The following is a 20,669-nucleotide window of genomic DNA, read 5'->3' on the forward strand; positions in this document are numbered from 1 at the left end:
TCGGCTCCGCCCCTACACACTCCTTTCCAGGTATATATTAGCGGTATTCTTATATAAGGCACTGGGCTCTAAGCAGGAAATACCGTAACTGCCTCGAACCCAATTTGGCTTCTCCATCTTCGCAGGTTTCATAGGGCGGAACCATTGAGCCTTCTCCGAGTAAAGCATCGGAAACACAAACACCCCAGCACCCAGCACGGAAACCGGAGCTTTGGAGTGGCCTTTTAAGTAGTTGGGAAGGGGGTGTGGCCGAGAGGACCAAGAGGCCGCAGCCCAGCAAGCGGGGAGTGGCTCGGGGGCGTGGCCGTGGCGACTGGAATGTTGTTGGGTCCTTGCACCGCATAGTAAGGAGGGGCCACGCCCCCTTCTGCGAGAGGGCCAATCGGAGTGCCGGAGCGGTTTCAAGTCTCCCCGGCCAGCCTGCCCGCCCGCCACCCCACCCCCCTCGGGGATTCGCTTTTTCCGTAAGAAAATAGCAAACCTCTGCAAGGTCCGCAGCCCCTGCCGCTCGCAGGTGGAGGGTCCCGGGGCCTAGGACGCTGGCCCGGAGCGGGACGCGCGGGCAGGCGGTGGAGAGGCCGGTCCAAGATCTGGGAGGAGCGCGGGGGTGGGCGCTGCAGCCGCGGGTTGTTTATCTGGAGTACGGAGGGGAGGGGGGAGCCTGGAAACCGCCCCGTGTCCCATTTCCTCCTCTTGTTTTCGCTCCGGATTCTCCATGTTGGACCCAAACTGAGGAGCCCGGAGCTGCCACCGGGGGATCGGGGCTGGGGGGACCGGGGGAGCCGCCGCCTGGGCCGCCCGCCCTCTGTGCAGGCCGCCTCCCTTCCCGCCCGGGGAGGAAACGCGAGGGGGGGGATGTGAACAGCTGCGGGAGTCGGAGTCTCGGGAGCCGGAGCCCGACCGGCCCCCGCCCAGGCCCCCCAGCCCAGCCCGCCTGCGCGCCCGCCCGCGCGTCCTCCCGCCCAGCCAGCCCGGGCCCGCGGGATTGTTAGATGGAACACGGCTCCATCATCACCCAGGCGCGGAGGGAAGACGCCCTGGTGCTCACCAAGCAAGGTAGGGGCGCAACTTCCCAAAACTTTGCGTTGCCCCCGGGCGGGGAGGGGGCGGAGGATCCGGCGGGGACCGGGGGGTCCGTCGGTTCTCGCGCACCCGTCGGCACTCGGACCCCAGTGGGGGCTGAGCGAGGCCCGGGCTGCCAGCGCCCGGCGGGAGGGTGTCATCCGCGCAGCTGTCACCCGTCGGGCCACCCCTCCCCCCGGGAGCAGGCAGAGACTCCGGGGGCGCGCGTCGCGCCAGGCCACCCGCGCCGCCCCCACCCGAGCCGCGGAGATGGAGTGGTCACTCCTCCCCCCCACCGCCGCACGCCAGCCCCGGGGCCGCGGGGAGGGCACGAGGGGTCCCGAGCTGGAACGCCGCCGGGACCGGAGTTCTCGTGCAGGACTGGGATGCCCGGGCGCTCGGCCGTGGCGGCGCGGGGACTCGGGACGAAGTTCACCGGCCCGAGGCTGGGTGGGGGAGGGGGAGGGAAGGCGGCGGTCAGGGCCGAGCGCGGGACTCTTGCGGTTCGGCTGAGCAAACAAGCGGCACCGGAGGCCGGGCCGGAGCCCCTCCCTGCCCCGTGCGCTCCCCCGGGGCCGCCGCTGCGCGCACACACACACAGCCGCGTTTGTTTAGCCCGGGAGCGGTGTCCCTGGTTACATAATTCGCCGGATGGCATCAGACCCAGTGTGTTTCTGAATCGCGCAGCGAAAAAAGTGCGAGTTGTCTATGGGCAGAGGCTCGCGACCCCCCGCCTAATTGGGGGGTGGGTCGGGTTGGAGCAGACAGGGGCGTCCTCAGGCCCTCTCTGAGGTGTGCTTGAGTAGCGGAGCAGAGGCCCCAGCCTCCCGCGGGGGCGGGGAGGAGATTGGGGCTGGGAAGATGGGATTGCTCGGGTTTGATCACAGTGGGGTCCCCTGAAACACTCCTCTCCCTATGCTCATCTGGCCTTGAGTATTGTGTTCAAGATAGCCGGTAGAAATTTCCGCCCAGAGTAAGGACTAGTGTTGCCCCCCTCCCCCTTTTTTTCTAGAGCACTCCCAGGACTGTGGCCACTTGGCTCAGAGGCTGAGTGGTGAGCACGCTCTTGGAACCAGATCTCAAGCGTTGCAGCCCTCTCTATTCCAGCGGGGCATAAAAGGCCCGTGCCACAATTGAGTAGACTGAGGCCTAGAACCTGGAAGGAGGCCAGCTGTGGGGCCTGGGTGTAGGTCCTTATCCCCTACTAATACTAAGCAGCAGGTCACTTTTTCCTGGGTTCACTTTCCAAGGAGTCTACCCAACTTGCCTAGCCTAGCTGGGCTGGTGTCCCAGGCTCTCTGGAATTCCTTGTTAGGATGGGGGAAGGGGAGCGAGCGGTGCGTGTTTCTTGGCCTTCTGAAGCAGCCTGCGCAGACAGCCGAAGCCCTGCCTGCCCCTCCTCCTTGCCAGGGTCCCTGTTCTCACTGCATCACTGACCCAGCTGTGAGACTCTGTTCAGCAAGTTCACCTCCTCTCCTGGCCCCTCAGCCGTGCTGAGCGTTGCAAAGAGAGGCAGCCTGTGTTTATCAGTTACTGCCAGTGTTCAGTTCCCTTGGCAGCCTCATCCCAGGCAGAGGACCCAAGCTTCAGGTGAAGAAATCTGGACGGGCAAGGACATAAGAGGAGGGGGTAGTGACAAGAAGCCAGGAACAGCTGATGCCTCTTTCCCACCTATGCCCCCCTACAGGGTCTCCTAGTGACGCCTTGAGGGTGGTAGGGCCACAGCGGGATAAGAAGAATCTGGACTGGGCTGTAGCCGCACTGAGCAAATCAGAGCTGAAGTTTCATCCAGCAGAATGAGTGTCGGGCGGCAGAGAGCAGAGCAGCTGGCTTTCTGACCGTGTTGGGTTGCTGGTGCTGGTTGCATTTTCTTGGAGTTCCATTTTTGTTTTCTTTATTTGTGGGAAGTTTGTCCTTCACATTTCTCCCTGGAGGAACCTGTATTCTCCAGCCAGCAGCCTCTTGGTCTCTCCCCCTCCCCTTGGCATTTGATTGCATTCCAGGGAAGGCGGGCTTGCATCTGAGCTGCTTGGCCCCCAGCAACCAGCCAGACTAGCTGAGTCGGACATCATTTACAAACAGAACCTGCATCTTAACACGCCTTCAGGAATTCCTGCCCCTCCCCTCTCACCATCTCCCATCCCCAATTCTTGCCTACCTTTGGAAGAGCTGAAGAGGAGTGTGAAGCAGTTTATTAGTGAGTTGGTTTCTAGAAAGAAACAGGTTGCCTCTAGCCTCTGCATTTTCTGGGTGAAGTTGTTTACCAGTGACTTTTTTATGTTGACTATGTATTTTTAGCATTCTGTTCTGAGTGTTAAAGCTGCCTAGTGTGCTGATGATTCAAAGGTAATTACAGTCAGGGAAGTAGAACAAAGTTGCTGAAATCGTTGATAATAAAAGCAGCAAAATTAGATCATCTTTCCAGGCAGAAGGAGAAGTGGCTCCCGGTACAGCAAGAAGCTGGTTGTGTGTGTATCACATCAAAAATAAAAGTATCCCTTTAGCAGGAATGGGTACTTACTGCGGCCTGGTGTAAGAGTGTCACCCAGTTACAGGGAGGCTGTGCCCCTGGGCTTAGATGGGAAAGCAAAGGAAACAAGGCTACCTTTGGCAGCCCACAGTGAGGTAGGGGCGGGGCCTCTATTAACCTATCAGAACTTTGTGGAGGACTCAGAAATAATCTGCTAAGGGAAAGATCAGATGCCTACTCTTGGAAGAATGACTAAGCTTTGGATTCCACTTCTCACATCTGGAACTGGGCGGGGTCTGATGGCTAGTTACACGGAGGAGTCTTCTTGGAGACTACTGTCACTAAAAAACAGAGTGACTGTTAGATTTAGATTTTATGTGTATGGGTGTTTTGCCTCCGTGTATGTCTGTGCACCACGTGGGTGCCTAGTGCCCACAGAGGTCAGAAGAGGGCATCTGGTTCCCTGAAACTGGAGTCAGATGGTTATGAGCACCATGGGGTCTGGGAATTGAACTCAAGACCTCTGGAAGAGCAGCCAGTGCTCTAAACCTCTGAGCCATCTCTCCAGCCCCTCAGCCCCTCAGCCCCTCAGTCCCTCAGTGACAAGTTTTTCTTCTTGCTCTCCACAGAAGGAAGAAGTCCTACCCTTTTCCTTTGAGAGTCCAAGTTCTCTGTGGCTGCTGCTAAGCCTTTAACAGGAAAAGCTTTGAAAGGCACATTGTTGGTAGGTGGGTAGGCCTCCTAGGCCAGCCTGCACAGGTGGGAGCTGACAGACTCAGTCCCGCTCCCTCAGGATTTATCCCCGTCCTGGAATCAGGCTGAGTGGCCGCTGAGACTATGTAAGCCAGATTGCTCCACACTGAGAGCCCCACTGCAGTCAGTAAGGGTGCAGAGCCTGAGGCTTGGGGGCTGACTTGTTTAAAAAAGCCATACTTGAGAGAGAGGTTCCTGGGGATCGCAGGCACGGGGAGGTGTGGAGGCGGCATGGGGCCTGTAGAGGGAAGGCCTTCCTCCCAGCCAGAGAAGGTAGGGAGTTAAACAGAGGGGACACTGGGGGGAGGGACACTTCTAACAACAGGATGTGAGAAGTATGAGATGCTGTAAGCATTTAAGAGAACATGTAAATATAAGTAGGTTATGTGAGTGTCCATGCATGGGAGAGAACATGGGAACATTTTGTGGGCTGTGAGAGTGTACATACATGCACTTACTGACATGTAGTCAGGCACAGCGTCCCCGAAGTGGGATGTTATCTTCTATTTCTGTCTTGGGATCCTAGGATTGGTGAAGAAGTGGGATCGGCACTTGTGAAGGAAATGGTTGTTAAGTGTTCGTTATTGTCAGTCCAGGAGCAAAATTGGTTGCTTCAGGCTCATTCCTAAATGCAGCTTGGCTGGCGTTCTGTCCCCCCTCTTCTGATCCCCTGGACACGCTGTGTAAACAGTGCCCAGTCAGATGAATGGGTTTTACCACAAAGGACAGGTGCCCCCCAGTCACTGTTGGTGTGGAAGGAGCCTGAGCCTCTGAGCCTTCCACAGCCTTCCTACAGGCGGCTGTGGTGCCTGTGTGACAGAGATGGGGCCTCAGGCCTTCCAGCTAGTGCCTGGGCATCTGGGGGTAGGAGGAGGCCTTACAGCCCTGGGCCCCATGAAGAGTCTCTGAAGTCTAGCTTAAACCTTGGAAGTAGTTTGGTGTCTTAGAGACAGAACTGGCACTGTCTTCATTTGTGGTCAGGGTAAGATTAGGTTCTTCTAGGTACTCTTTTTTTTCTTTTCTTTTTTTTGGAGCTGGGGACCCAACCCAGGGCCTTGCGCTTGTTAGGCAAGTGCTCTACCACTGAGCCAAATCCCCAACCCCTCTTCTAGGTACTCTTAATGACAAGGAGAAGGGAGATTTTGAAGAGAGCAGTGGCTTTGGTCTGAGTGACTGAGAGGAAGGGCATGGATGTGGCTCTGATTATGCCTCACATATTCTCACATATGTAGCCAGCCGGGATGTAGATGACGATGCTACCGAAGACACTGGTAGGGATTAGAAGGGGGAAGTGGACTTCTTTGGAATGGAACACTCATGATCAGAGACTAAGAGCAAGTTCTGGGTGAGTGCAGCATCCAGCCGTTCACTCCATGGGAGCTTTCCCACCCGGCATCACCGTGTGTTACTCCTCAGACACCACAGCCTGACTCTGGGCAGGAGCGTGTGCTCTCTTCTTATTGGTTAGCTTCTCTATTGCTAGCCTTGAGTGAACCTGACATTCTTTTCCTGAACACACACACACACACACACACACACACACACACACACACACAGAGCTCTCTGTCTCTGATTCTTCTCTCGTATTCATATTGACAGAGATATTCCTCCTTATCCTTGGTGCTGTGCTGTAGTGAGACTGAGACCGTGAGCTTCTCCTGCCTATTGCTCAGTGCTGGGTCATAAGGAGGGCCTCCTTGTCAGCCTCTTAGAATCTTGACAGACTCCCGTCCTGTTGAATCGGCTCTAACACACTTGCACTGTTCCCAGGGAGCAAACATGGCTCCCACTCCAGTGAGAGAAAGGCTGTGTCACACAGATCTATGGGAAGGGACAAAGCATCCTACCTCTGTTTGCACAGCAGGAGGGAGAAGGAGGCCTCTCCTTCTTGATACTGAGAGGGAAGACAGCCAGCCCAGGCCTCTTGACTGGGGTCTTGTTTTTGTTTTGGCAGTGTAAAACAAGTGGCCTTAGAGAAGCAAACCTGAGTTAGCCCAACTAGTCGCAGGCCATCATCAGATCTGGTGGAAAGACAGGCTTCCGGGGCTCCAGAGGAATCGCCTTGTAGTCCTGGAAGGGGGTGGTTAAAATTCTCTGGCTCTCAGCCAAGGACACACATCAGCCTCTCCCCTGACACTTACTAAAAATACAGCCCCTCCCCCTGCGCACACCTGGGACCCACTGACTCAGAGCCTGGCAGGTGGGCCGGGTGTGTGCTCCAAATGCTCCCCGGGATTCTGACAGGTGTCCTGGGAGAAGAGCCAGGAAGCACAGCAAAGACACACGCAGGCCAACTGCCTCTTCAGCCCTGAGCAGAAGATTCCCTCAGGGTCCAGAGTCACTTTCATTAGGCAGCCTGTGGCTCCTCCAGGGGAGCCTAGAGTTTTCTGAGTGAATGGATAGAGTAATTGTTCTTGCTTACTCTGGTCCCAGCCACGATTTACAGAACAATCACCATGGGCAAGGTGCTGTGACCAGAGCTAGTCTCAGCAGCCTTGGAGATAGAAGGTATTCCCACTTGTCAGATAGACAAGTCTGCTGAGAGCTGAGCACCATGCTTGACTTGTGGGGGCCTGGCCACTCCACTCCTGCTGCCTTAGGCCAGTGCAAGAACCAGGTTGCTGAGAAGCTGCTCTCATCGGCTGCTCCAGTAGCAAAGCAGAGGGGAGTAGGGAGGAGCACAGGTCTTGGACAGATCCTGAGGAGGGAGGGAGCAGGTTGGCTAGCCTCGAACAGAAGCAGAGAGACATAATTGGTTTTGTGTAGTCCTAGAAGAGGCCCATTCCTAGGCCTGTTGCTGCCCCACTGGTTGTGCTATGTGGCCTCTCGAAGTAAGAAATCTCAGTTGGTGTTGTAGTGTGAGCGTTCTGTGATTGAAGCAGACCCCCCCCCCCAAGCTAAGAACTGAACCCAGGGCCTTACACTTGCGCTCTACCACTGAGCTAAATCTCCAGCCCTTGAAGCAGACTTTCTTTCTTTTTTTTTTTTTTTTGGTTCTTTTTTCCGGAGCTGGGGACCGAACCCAAGGCCTTGCACTTCCTAGGCAAGCGCTCTACCACTGAGCTAAATCCCCAACCCCTGAAGCAGACTTTCAAATGTGAAGGTGCCGTGTTCCTAGTGCCTAGCAGCCTACAGGGGACTGTCATCAGGCCAGGACACTCTAAAGTCCTTAAAGTCCTTCCACACTTTCTAAGATAGTCATTCTTTTACCTTTTTTTTTTTTTTTTTTTTTTTCTTTTTTTTTGGAGCTGGGGACCGAACCCAGGGCCTTGTGCTTCCTAGGTAAGCGCTCTACCACTGAGCTAAATCCCCAGCCCCTTTTACCATTTTACAGATGGAAGAAAAACTGAGGTTCCTGCCACATTTGGTACTTACGCCAAAGCCAGAGTTTTTTTGGTTTTTGTTTATGTTTTTTTTACTGGTGGAGATCTGACCCAAACCACTACGATTCACCTAGCCCTTTTCCAATTCACCTAGCCCTTGGAGCCAGTGCATCGTTGGGTAGGCACTTTTCAGCTCTGTCCTCCTGCTCTTCCTATGCCTCCTTGCCCTGGATTCTTGGTTCTCTGTGAAGCTCAAGCATTTGAAAGGTTGGGACAGAGATCCCAGCCTGAATCGCCATCAGGACGAGTCTCAGTCTTGATTGCCATGTCTCCCTTAGCCCCACCCCCACCCCCCATGAGCCTGCACAGCACCTCTCCAGGAGGAGGGAGGGCTGACAGTGTCACCCTTGCTCTGTGCCGCACAGTAGGATGCAGCCCCTAGTGTTCCTCAGGTTAGAACCTGCTCTTCCTGAGACCCCACTGCAACTCACCCTCCGTTCTTATTACTACTGTTTGTAAACACTGAAGCTGCCTGCGTTCTTATTACTGTTTGTAAACACTGAAGCTGCCTGCGTTCTTATTACTGCTGTTTGTAAATACTGAAGCTGCCTGCGTTCTTATTACTGTTTGTAAACACTGAAGCTGCCTGCGTTCTTATTACTGCTGTTTGTAAATACTGAAGCTGCCTGTGTTTTCCCCCAATAATTCAGCTAGAGGCTCCTTCTGAGATGAAGTTGCCTGAAAGTCCTTGTTCTGAGAACCAAGATCTTCTTGATTAAAGGAAAGTTCTTAAAATGGAGGTCTGAGGCCCTGAGAGGGATGAGGCTGAGGCAGGGGCAGGGCTATCAGGCAAGGTAGGATAGGATTGGCCCATCCCTAAGTCCTCTTGAGGCGGAGGCAGGATTTTGAAGCTGGTGTGACTCACTTGGAGATGGCTGCCTCAAATACACACAAAGAGGAGAGGAGCCTCTCTGCCCAACAAGGGGAACCGAGGAGCTGTTGGTGAGCAACTACCAGAGGCCTCAGCTGTGCCAGTGCGAGCCAAATCCTGTGACGCAAACTGCTTAAACCAGCCCAGCCCATGCAGCCGGATTCACACATCTACTTTTGCCCTGCCTGCCTTGCTAGCAGAAGAGAGCGCATCAGTTGTTGGGCCACTGGATAGAGAGGCCCACCGTCCACTGTTGGTCTGCCCATGGGCTTGTCTAGGCATCTCCTGCCCTCTTGTCTCTCTGCCCACTCACCTGCTGGTCCAAGGAGCCCTTCCATCAACTTGGCACTTCAGTGCCTGTCCGTAGCCAAGGCACAGATGCCTCTTGCTGACAACCTGGGAGGACTCCTCTCCACAGGGAGCCCCAATCAGATGTGTCTTGGCTGCAGGGCCCAGGCAGCTGGCCAAGAAGGGCCGGAAATGCTCCAAATACTCTCCTTCCTCCAATAGCAAAGGGGAGGGAGGCCACTCAGAGAGGCCATTTTATAGTGAGAGCCAGCCCTGCCCTTTGCTGAGGTAGGATGGGAGCTGAGGGGGAACCAGGAAAGTATTCATGTATGTGAATGGTCTGACTCCCATCCCATAGCTCAAGGAATGCCTTTTGCCTGTCCGGCGCTATGTGGGTTTCCTGTGAGGAGCTCCTTTACTGGGACACATAACTGTTGTTGGCAACCCTGATAACCAGACCCGACCTTCAGAAGGTTAAAGTCTTGTCATCTTGGTACTGCCAGGCTTCACTTGTCTGGCATTTCAGGCACAGGTTCCATAGGGTGGTTACTGCTGCAGCGCTGCGTAGGGGAGAGGGTGGTGCTTGTCATAGCCAGAGCACCATCCATCAGCTGAGAATGAAATGGAAGGTCTGGTGGTTGGGGAGTAGGTGGGGGTGTCTTCCAGACACACATTCCTCTTCTGACCTTGAACTTCAACCACACGGTGAGGATGGGGTGGTGAGGGCCCCTAGTTCCCTGTTGCCCTTCTGGAATGAGACCCATGCCAACTCCAGTTAGCGGTCCATGTTGAAGCCTACAAATGAGGCCCAGGCTGTTGCCAGTTAGTGTAGTAGCTTTTAGTCTGAGAGGCTACCGTGGACCTGATTCATGCATTTTGTTTATCCTAAGTGAGGTCTTGCTATTGACCCAAGTTTTGGATGAGGAAACTAAGGCTCTATGGTTGAATCCAGCAGAGCCTGGACTCCAGCTCAGACAGTACCAAGTGAAGGGAGAGCTCACTGGCTGCCTGGTGAGGAACTAGCAACCTTGAGGAAGAGGAGTGGTGGGAAGGTGTTGGCTTCTAGTCTTTAGTGGCAGCCCTTTCTTCTTAGAGCTGTCTCCCCACTGTGTCTTGCTGGCCTGTTGGACATTGAGAGGTTTGGAGCAAGGAGAGCAGGTGCTCCTCAGCAGACAGGAAAGGAAGCCACTTTGGAAAGAAGTGGGTGGGGACCAGGATGCTCTTGTGCCTGCCTAGTGTTGCCCCCCTGCCGACCAGGGATACAGTGCAGAGCATTGACTGAAAGGAGCCGTCCAACCGAAGGCTTTTGATACCAGTTTGGGGAGGGAGTAGATTTACATCTCAGCCTTGTGTCCTTGCTGCCTTCTGTACCTCGCTGACCTGCTGGAGAATATGGAGGAGGCTGGCGGGTGAGGCTCCACACTGGTCCTTTCCCGGCTCATCCTGGAAGGGAGAAGATAGCAGTGTGTGGAGCTGTCAAGAAACTGTTGGGGAATGCCCACAGCCTTGGCTCTGGGTTCACATTCTCGCTCTGCCCTCACACCACTGCATGACCCCAACAGGCTGATTAACCTCTGCCTTCGTTTCTTTCCCCCCTGCAGATGGGGGGCAGGACCTACAAATCAGTCCCTACTGAGAGTTAGTGAGGCACTGACAGCAAGTTTCTAGCACAGCCCAGCTTTGCTCTTCTGCTCTGTAAGCATGGCTGTGGCCCACTCGGCTCCTTCCTTCCCTCACGTGAGAGCTATGGCATGAGAATGGAAGCTTCTCCAGGACCTAGCTCTGTAGGAGTGGCAGGCCAGAGATGCCCTGCCTAGTAAGTTGGTGAAATTATAGTACCTGCCTTACTTAGGCCAAAGGCTGTGGAACGGTAACTGGTGAGGCTATTGTTGGCCCTGCAGGGAACCAGCCACGTGGGGGGATCTGAATCCCGCCCTGGTGCCCCTCAGAAGTAGTGTTTGGAAAGTAAGGAAAGCAGTCTGCATAAAGGTTGCTGGGAGGTGGGGCCTGAAAGGAGGGTGGCCCGTGGTCCTGGGTGTGGGCCTTTAGGAGCCTGCACTCCAGGTCAGGGTGGTTTTGATCTCCTGAGATGCAGAGGCTGTTGGTCACACTGTGCCTTGGAGAAGCCCCTCATTCCCTACAGAGTTCAAGGTTTCCTGCATAGGCCTACGAACTTGTGCCTCCTACAGCAGACACTGGCAAGGCTTTTCCCTGGCCCCAGCCAGCTGCTTCAGGATTGCTTTCCCTCACAGAGCCGGTCACGATGACATTGAGCACACTTCTGAGGCGGCCTCTCCTGAGGAGAGGCCTGGGTTGTGTGGTCTTTTAAGAAAGACTGTGCCTGGGTTAAGCCTCCAATTGTGGTTTGTGCAAGAAGAAACATAAATCAAAGGAATAGCTTCAGCTTTGGTCTTGGACCTCTGTCTCTGCGTCTGCCCTGAGCCTCTGAATGGAGGATTTAGTGCGGGCCAACAGGGGTGGGTGGGAGCAGCCCCTCCCTTCTGGTTTCTGCAGAGATAATTAGGCGTCCGGAGGGTCTTTTCTAAGGAACAGCCAGCTTGTCCCACCACTGAACTTTGCATTTGGTCTTGGAGAAGGCTTGGCAGATTTCTTCAGCAAAACCTTCACCACAAAATGCCCAAAGACATCTCAGTTCTTCCCATGTAGCCAGGATGTTGGAAGTGACGCCATGGGGCCAGCAAAATGGTTCAGTGGGTGAAAATGCTTGCCTTTCTGCACTCCTAACACCCAGACTGTAAACTTTGGAATCCATATACAGGAGGAGAGAATTCACATAAAAATCTGTCCTTTAACTAATGCCCAGATTTTCAGACAATTTCCTGGAAAGGCTCAGTTACTTTTGGAGAGGTCCCTAGCGGCCATACCAAAATTAAGGGTAACCCTAAGCTTAACCCAAGAGGGGAAAGAAATCACCTACTAGAAAGACCCTGGCCATCCATGTGAGAGCACTTCACTTGACTGCTGTATTGGCTGCTCTGTGGGGACCTTTTCTCCACCCTTGATCTGGGGAACTGTTTGGGTTTTCTTTCCTCTTCCTCAGAGTCTCAGGCAGCCCAGTCAGTGGGTATGGTTCTGCCATCATCTACTCCAATAAGGGACCTCCCTCAGGAGCAGAGGAAGCAAGAGTTGCCAATGGGTGACCCCAACTACGGTGTGGGTTTTCCCCTACCCTGGGAAGAACATAGGGGAAGCCCTTGGGGTGGGACTGGGGGGGGGGTCATTCTGCTTTTCCCTCACCTGGCCCTTACTTGTCTGCACAATAGTTTGTCCAGGCTTTAAAGTGGACCAGCCTGTTTGATAGCTCTGGGACAGGCAAACCCCCCCCCCCCAGAAGAGATGTAGCTGGAACCATCCATAAGTGGGTGTATAGCGCCATCTCCTGGCCACATTGCCCCTCGCAGCAGCTGCTCTTGCATAACAGTTCCTGGAGCCCATTGCTGCTGCGCCCTGTAATGCCCTTTGCTCTGTATCTGTCCAGCCTTTCTGGGGCTGCCTTGCTGAGCTTCCTGTTAAATTGGCTTTGTATTCCAAAGCCCAGATCATCTGGAAACAGGCTTCAGCCTCAGACTGGAAGCTGCTTTATGTCATGACCTGGGGTCCTAGTTCAGCTGTCTGTGCACATGAATGTGCACACTCACCTGTCCACACACATGAGGACAGCTTGTAGAAATTGGTTCTTTCCACCATGTGGGATGGAACTTGGGTGGTCAGGCTTGGTGGCTTCTTTATCCACAGCAGTCTCAAGCCATTTTGGGGAACCGCTGAGATTTTAAGCAACTTGAACTTAGACCTGTTGCTGCTGGTCCAGGGTCTAGCTAGCATTGATCTGAATCACGACTCCGCTAGCTCTGGGGGACAAGGTCACTCTCTTGCCTGGAACTGTTGCCAGGGTCCTTAGGGCCTCCCAAGCTCATTGTGGTGGCACTGTGCTGGCACTGGGTCACAGAACACCCAGCCTGTCTGGCATCCCCTCCAGACCTGCCATGGTATGACGGATAAAGCCTATCTGGCAGAACCCAGACTTGAAAGCATATGACCATGTGGAGCTGTTGACTGAGACTGACACTGTCCCTGTAGCTAATGCCTCCATCTGTCCTTCCTTCTTTCTCTAGGCCTAGTCTCCAAGTCCTCGCCTAAGAAGCCCCGAGGCCGCAGCATCTTCAAGGCCCTCCTGTGCTGTTTCCACACACAGCATGTCAGCCAGTCAAGCTCTTCCACTGAGCTCACACACAAGGAGGAGGCCAACACCATCGCCAAGGTAGCAGGATGGGTGCACACTCTGGCCTGGTCTGGTGTCATGAAAATCCCCAGCCCATAGGCCCTAAACTCCCTTCCCTTAGTAGTCTGTCTCCTTCTTGATACTTCTCATCTATGGGTCCTGCAGACTCCAGAACCCCAGAAAGGTGCCTTGCAGATGGGAAAGTGACCCATATGTTAATGGTGGGACTGGAACTCACATACCTGGCTGTGGCGCCTGTGTTTTTTTGGTTTTTTGTTTGTTTGTTTGTTTGTTTGTTTTAAAGATTTATTTATTTATTTCATGTATGTGGTTACACTGTCGCTGTCTTCAGACACACCAGAAGAGAACATCGGATCCCATGACAGATGGTTGTGAGCCACCATGTGGTTGCTGGGAATTGAACTCAGGACCTCTGGAAGAGCAGTCAGTGCTCTTAACCACTGAGCCATCTCTCCAGCCCCGGCGCCTGTGTTTTTAATGTCTCATTTCCAGAACTGCTTTCTGAGCTAGTTTCTTTGTAGAAACCAAGGAATTACAACTGCCATGCTCTGAATAACCCAGATAGCATCCCAGCACTCAGGAGGCAGGAGGATCCCTGTGAGTTCAAGGCCAGCCAGAGCTATGTAGTGAGACCCTGTTTCAAAACAAAACAGCAACAAACAGAAAGATCCTACTAGCAATTTGCCACTGTGCTTTTGTGAACCACTTGTAATACTTTAAGCCACAAGCAGAATGTAAACTCACATATTCCTGTGGGGAAATGCTAGCCCATGTTTGAAATAAACATGCTCAAATGACAGTCTTAGGGTTTTATAAGTTCTGGAGTAATTTTTTTCAAGATTTACATTAGGAACACTCAGTGCTTTTTACAACACTTTAGTGTTGTTGAATGCCACGTCCACATTCTAGGCCTAGTGTTTTGTGCCGTGTGCTCAGTGTCTCCATGCTCCCTTGTATAGCGTGTGCCCCAAGGGGCTGAGAGGAACAGGTGTTTTTTAGCAAGAAACAAGTTTAAGGGGTTGGGGATTTATTTAGCTCAGTGGTAGAGCAAGCAAGCACAAGGCCCTGGGTTCGGTCCACAGCTCTAAAAAAAAAAAAAGAAAAGAAAAAAAAAGAAGCAAGTTTAAGAACTAAACAAGAGGCTAACTGCAGAGAGGAGCTCAGACCCGAGTCCCTAAGGGCCTGTACTCAGTGTGGAGAGGAGGCTTGCCCTTCTGACCAGCTCCTGAGGAAGGCCACTTTGTCCTGTGGGAGCGGCTGGATGGCTGGGTTCTTGGAGAGCACAAGTGGTGCTTTGGCTGGGGCTGTAGCTGATGAGTTAGCACTTAACCATGTCCTTTGTCTCCACAGTCGGATCTGCTCCAGTGTCTCCAGTACCAGTTTTATCAGGTTTGTTAATCTGGCTGGCCCTGTAGGCCCTGACGAGTCTGGCAGGCAGAGCGGCTATCTTCCCTGTCCTGAGCACCTCCTTATCCTCTCTGCTAAGTATTTGCCGTGGCCCCTTTAAAGCTGTGAGGACAGGCACATGCCCTGTTCCCACCTCTGCTGCTAGTCAATACCATCCCAGGATGACTGACACTAAATGTTCCTCGGCCTCTGTTCTCTGCCTCTAAGCAGGATGACCTTCCTGGGTTGGTGACTGCATGCAGACAGCCTGGCTCTTCCTAGCTTGTGCCGAGGGATGGTTGGGCCTCTTGTTGGGCACAGCTTAGCAGCTGGCTCTGCTTTCCTTTAGATCCCTGGGACCTGCCTGCTCCCAGAGGTGACAGAGCAAGATCAAGGAAGGATCTGCGTGGTCATTGACCTGGACGAAACCCTTGTGCATAGTTCCTTTAAGGTAAGTCAGCATGGTGACGCCCTTCTCTAGGGCCTGTGTGAGCTGCATGACAGGGTCAGTAAGGTGAACATGGAAATGATAGAGGGATGGGGCCAGGCCACCCTGGAGTCATGATACCTGGGGGGCCAAACTGACGAGGTTAAGAGGGCATATTCACAAGCACACATGCACGCCTACCACCACCAAGGATGAGTGTCTGTCCCCACTTGTCCACCTCCAAGGATGAGTGTCTGTCTGTCCCCACTTGTCCACCACCAAGGATGAGTGTCTGTCTGTCCCCACTTTTGGGAGAGTAGCTGGGTTGGCCTCAGCACGTCTGGCCTTCCTGACGACTGTATTTATTAACTCAAGAAAGCTGTAAGCTGGGTACAGAGGCAACTTCCACAATCCTAGTGCTCGGGAAACTGAGGCAGGGAAATCACAAGTTCAAGGATAACCTGGGTTTACAATAAGAGCTGGTCTTAAGAAGCTAGACATGCATGCCTGTATGTCCGTAGCTCAGGGGAGCAGGAATTAAAGGCCAGCCCAGATGATGTTGCAAGACCCTATCAAAATAAAAGCCCTGAAACCTACTTTTGGTAGAATTTGGCAGGTAGGATGGATGGGGGATGAAGGAGAAGGGAGAACCTGAAGAGATGTGGTACTTTGCCCTGTGCTGGCTAGAACCGCTTAGTGGGCTGTCTCCAGTGGGTAGGGGGTTTCCTGTCTGCTGACAATACCCATTTCTGCCTTCTAGCCGATCAACAATGCTGACTTCATAGTGCCTGTAGAGATTGAGGGGACCACGCACCAGGTGAGCTGTCTGCCAGCCCACACCCAGCCTCAAAGGAGTCAGGGAGCAGTGGTGCAGACATCCTAGCAGGCAGGATCCCTGTTTTCACAGACTGGGAATGGTCAGCTCTAGACTTCCCTGGGTTTGCTGTTGTAGCCACTCCCCCTTTATAGGCTCTCGGCAACAGCCACAAAGCCGCAGCTCTTTGCTCCGCCCGTGAGTCCCTGCAGTCTTGTTGAGGATAGAAATGTACAGAATGTATGGGGCCCTGGCATAGGCCGGTGTGTTCAAGAACTGCTGGTTAATAAAGCCGCCTGAATGGGAGGTGCCATGCCATGTGGATCTGAGGAAAGACTGGGAGGAGAGCCATGCTGGTGAGGAGCTGTTGAGAAAGGGGCTGAAGGAGTGGCAGGCTGATAGAGCAGTCTGTGGCTGCACGGAGGGTTTCTGCTGCTAAACTGAAAAGGTTCTGCTCAGCTGGTGTCTGATCTGGGCTGAGAGGTACTGGATGGGCATACTCTGGGTACCCTGTGCTGCTTTATAGCTTAGCTGCCTAAGGAACACGTGTGCAGGCTGAAGTGAGAAAGAAGCAGCAGATTAGTTGAAGAACCTTTAAGAGCAAGCAAGTCCTCAGAGATGGTGGTATTCACTGAAACCCTGTGAGGTGTGTGTTTGAGGAAGTTTGGGGTTCTTGCCACATGGGGACCTACATAGGCTGTCCTGCTGGAATCCAGTACAGAAAGCAGGCTGTGGCTGGATTCAAGTAATCCAGGATAGGCTGTTTCCATCTGTGAGGCCTATTCTTGATTACTTGTTTCTGGAGGCAGCTGATGGTCCACCCCGGATGAAGATGGCTCCTGGGATATGGTGTGCTTTCCTTGCTGGCAGGTTAGGATTGGGCCTGTTGAGGCAGCGGAAGCCTTGTAACCTGGTGGAGCTGTCCATGGTGGGCAGAAATCGCAGGGGCTTGACATAGGCTGTCAGTGGCCCGGGCAGTGCTGTGTCCTCGGCCTTGCCTCCTGGGGTTCCTCCAGCAATCCACTCTGTTTCCCCAGGTATATGTGCTCAAGAGGCCTTACGTTGATGAGTTCCTGAGGCGAATGGGGGAGCTCTTTGAATGTGTTCTCTTCACTGCCAGCTTGGCCAAGGTACCTGACTTCAGGAAGGGAGGAAGAACAGGAGAGTGTGTGGCAACTGCCAGGACTAGCACTGCACCCAGGCTAAAACTTCTCTTTCTCTTCCAGTATGCTGACCCTGTGACAGATCTGCTGGACCGGTGTGGGGTGTTCCGGGCCCGTCTGTTCCGGGAGTCTTGTGTGTTCCACCAGGGCTGCTATGTCAAGGACCTTAGCCGCCTGGGAAGGGACCTGAGGAAAACTGTCATCCTGGACAACTCCCCTGCGTCATACATCTTCCACCCAGAAAACGCAGTGAGTGCTCCAGACCAGGCGTCGGACTGGGGGTGGCTGCAGGCTGGGACTGTGGGCTTTATCAGAGGAGTCCACTACCCCTGTGTGGCCCAGCAGCCTCCAGTGGCACTGGAAAGGAAAGGAAAAGTCAGATAATGTCACCTTTTCCTGCCCAGGTGCCTGTGCAGTCCTGGTTTGATGACATGGCAGATACAGAGTTGCTGAACCTGATTCCAGTGTTCGAGGAGCTGAGTGGAGCGGATGATGTCTACACCAGCCTTGGGCAGCTGCGGGCCCCTTAGCCTTCCTGCTCCAAGAAATGGCCACCCCAACAGGGGATTTGCTACACTGTGCCTTTGTGATCAACCTGACTGTCAGGGTCTGCAAGTAGCCAGGGCATGCTAGACAAGAGCTGTATGGCAGGTCACATGCAGAGCAGGAAATCAGACTGAGACCCAGAGCTCTCTGAACCCTGTGTCTCCCAAGTGTGCGTGTGGGTGTGTTTGTGTGTGCACATGCATGTGCATGTGCCCGTCCAGTAAACTATGGTCCACGGTGCCCAGTGGCCAGTAGGGGGCGAAACTGAAAGATCAAGACTCGACCCAAGTCTCTTGTCTCTTTTCCTGCTGCCCTGGGAGCTGCTAAGTGTCACAGCCAGGCAACTGTTGTAGACTCCCCTGCCAAACCATGGCCTTTCCTCAACATCACCAGGCCTGTGCCAAGGAGAAGGGAGAGGCCAGAGGCTGCTTTCAGATGCCCAGCCTCACACCTAGAAACCTAGCCAGCAGCTGCAGACGTTTGGGAAGATGAGGACATGTTCACAGACCCACCAGGTCCTGTGTCCTATGGACTGCACCTGACTCCAGCAGAATTGCTTCTGTCTCCAGGCTCCAGTACCAGGCCAGCCTCCTCGCTCCCAAGCCATAGTCTTACTCCCATGGGAAAGGAGGTCTTCTCTCTGTCCTAGGAGAGGACAGCTGATTTCTGTTCTTTTAACTCTTAAAGTTCTCTTTATAAACATGGAGTGGTTTGTATCCAGCCGAGCTGCGGTCATGGGCCTGAGATGCGTGTGGGAAGTGCTGGGTACAGGGAAAACGCCAATGTTCAATGCACGATGTCTGTCTCCTGGCTTGTAGATCCCAAAAGTGCTCTTCAGGGATTCTGTGCTAGCTGATGCAAGGACATTAGCGCCAAAGGCTGGGGAGGGCTAGGCTGTCCTCCCCAGTGTCCTGTCCTGGCTAACTCTTGCCTGTTCTGGCCTTTATCCTTCCTGGCTGTTTCTCTCCCTCCAGGGCCTTGGGAGAACCACTTTCCCAAGTTGTAGGTTTTGCTGTTCCTGATTTGCCAAATGCTTGCTCCTGCTTGTGGAGATGGGGCTGAGCGTCCTCCAGCCCTGTGCTCAGGCATCTCCCAGCTCTCACCCTTTATGCTTTAAGATTAGTGAGTCACAGCGGAAAACTAACAGGAAGTGTCGCTGTTACTGGGAACACAGGGGCCCCCACCTCAGCATCACTGCCTTAACTGAGTCCTGCCCAGGGTTAGGCGGGATTCTCCTCCCTCCCTGTGAGGTTGGTGGGGGTTCCTACCCCATCTCTGCTTCCCCTGGAGGTGGGTCAGCATCTGTGGGTCGGTTTCAGGTGTGGTCACCTCCCGCTCAGGAGTCACAATATTTTCTAGTTTCCATACACGAGGTCCTGCTTCAAGTTCGAGAAAGCCTCTGTTGGAGCTGGGTATTCTGAGTGGAAGCTGGCTGACATCCTTCCAGCGTTATGCAGACTTCTTCCTTGGCCCAAGGCTGAGAAGCCTTGTCTTTCACTTCTGTGACAAAGACATGCCATTTCCCCAGCATCATTTGCTGATGTCTATGGGGTCCTCCCAAGGTGAGGTGAGGGCTCCAGGTGCTAGCCAGGAATGTGGGAGCTCGGCTGGCTTCAGGTCCAGGGCCTGGTCTCACTGCCATCCTAATACTGCAGGAGGGGTCTTCTCACAAGGCTACTCTGAGGGCTGGTCTTAACTAAGCAATAAGAGCCTCAGAGTTGATTGAAGGTCCCTTTCTAGCCTCTTGGTTCTCCATGCTTACCTGTGACCAAAGCCCAGTGTGGCTTCATGGGAGCTCCTGCGGCTTCTCCATGAAACCCCAACTCTCTAGGCCTGTCTGCCACCACAATCCCTCTCGCCACCTGCAGTCTGCTACAGAGATGCTACACCAACTCCTCTTCTCAGACCTAATCAGGATCCACCGCAGACTGAGTCAGCTAGGTGGCGTATCTTGCTATCCCTGTGCTAGTTCCATGGTTTAGAGGCAAGTGATGCAGGGGAGAAGAGTAGGGCAAGACTGAGAGGAGCCAGCTCCTCCTCAAGTCTGTCTCCCCAGTGCACACTGCTTTTCAGGAGTCAGTAGACCATTGGGCCCGGTGTCAGCATCCACTCAAAGCCATGCCAGGAATCTGCCCCCTGCCAGGTTCAGCTCTTTAAGGTGCCTCTTCAGGGACACAATGTGTGTCTGATTGGGCTTCTAATCAAAAGCCTGATGTTCCTGTCCCTCTTATAGGGGGAGCTTTGGACACAGGACCAGTTTGATAAAGGGCCAGGTAAGGGTTTCCACTCTGCACATTGTAGAGGGGACACTGTAGGCCCATGGGTCCCTAATTAAAGAAGTTGAGTGAATTTGCTTTGTTTTAACCAGGGACCTGTCTTACTCCCTCCTGCCTACCAAAGATTTTTGTGTAATTGTATTACCACCTTTGCTAACAGTGGCTCAGAAAAGCTTTGTACTAAAAGCATGCGGCCCTCACAGCAGCCATTCCTGGGGAAAAGGGTCTTGTGCAGGGCCCTGCCCTTCCCTGTTCAGAGGCTTCTTGGCAGGACCAGTTTGTGCTGTCCTGCATCCAGTGCATCAGCCTGGCTAAGTGTGAGCCATTTCCATTTGGGGCTACTCTTCAGTTCCTTTTTTAAAATAGCTTAGCCCTCCCCCTTACCTCTACCCCTAGACAGGGTTTCATGAATTCCAAGCAGGGGCCTCAACTCACATTTAGCCAGGAATGATCTTGAACTGACCTCCTGAGTGCTGGGGTTACAGGTGTGATCACCTTGCTGCTTTAGGAGGTGCTGGGAACAACCCAGGGCATCATGTGTGTTAACCACACACTCCCAGCTAAGCTACATCCCCAGTCCCTCTTTCTAGAAAACATCATTAGTTAAATATATTCATGGGAGAAGAGGTCACAGGTCTGGCCAGCTGCCCCATCCTTTAGTGCAGGGTCAGCTCCCAGAACTGCTCTGCTCTGCTCTGTAGGCTGGTGATTCTCCTTACCTGTGATTACTCCAGATCTGCCTATTTCCAAGATGCCATTTGAAGGGGAGGGGTCTGCTTCCCACTGTGACCGGGCTATGGGATCCTTGACCACCTTGCTTCATGATTTGATACATTTGTTGTATTCAAAAACTTGAACTGTAGGATGCCATTAAGAGTCTGTTTATATTTTTGGAATATTTGTATTACAATTGTTAATAAAGGCTGGTTTAAAAACCTATGCATGAGTGGGGGCTGCTTTCCTTCCCTG

General features: G+C 53.5%; 1 protein-coding gene across 1 annotated transcript; it reads left to right on the plus strand.

Moving 5' to 3' along the window:
* Positions 1 to 464: 464 nt before the first annotated feature.
* On the plus strand, positions 465 to 20,639 carry Ctdsp2 (CTD small phosphatase 2). Its single transcript, XM_032913422.1, has 8 exons — positions 465 to 1,056; positions 12,961 to 13,106; positions 14,439 to 14,477; positions 14,824 to 14,925; positions 15,662 to 15,718; positions 16,753 to 16,845; positions 16,942 to 17,127; positions 17,283 to 20,639. Exons 1-8 carry the CDS (start codon positions 993 to 995, stop codon positions 17,406 to 17,408), a joined length of 813 nt encoding a protein of 270 aa, XP_032769313.1. The 5' UTR covers positions 465 to 992; the 3' UTR covers positions 17,409 to 20,639.
* Positions 20,640 to 20,669: the final 30 nt, after the last annotated feature.

The sequence above is a fragment of the Rattus rattus genome, chromosome 1, assembly GCF_011064425.1.
Source record: "Rattus rattus isolate New Zealand chromosome 1, Rrattus_CSIRO_v1, whole genome shotgun sequence".
Classification (NCBI taxonomy): domain Eukaryota; kingdom Metazoa; phylum Chordata; class Mammalia; order Rodentia; family Muridae; genus Rattus; species Rattus rattus.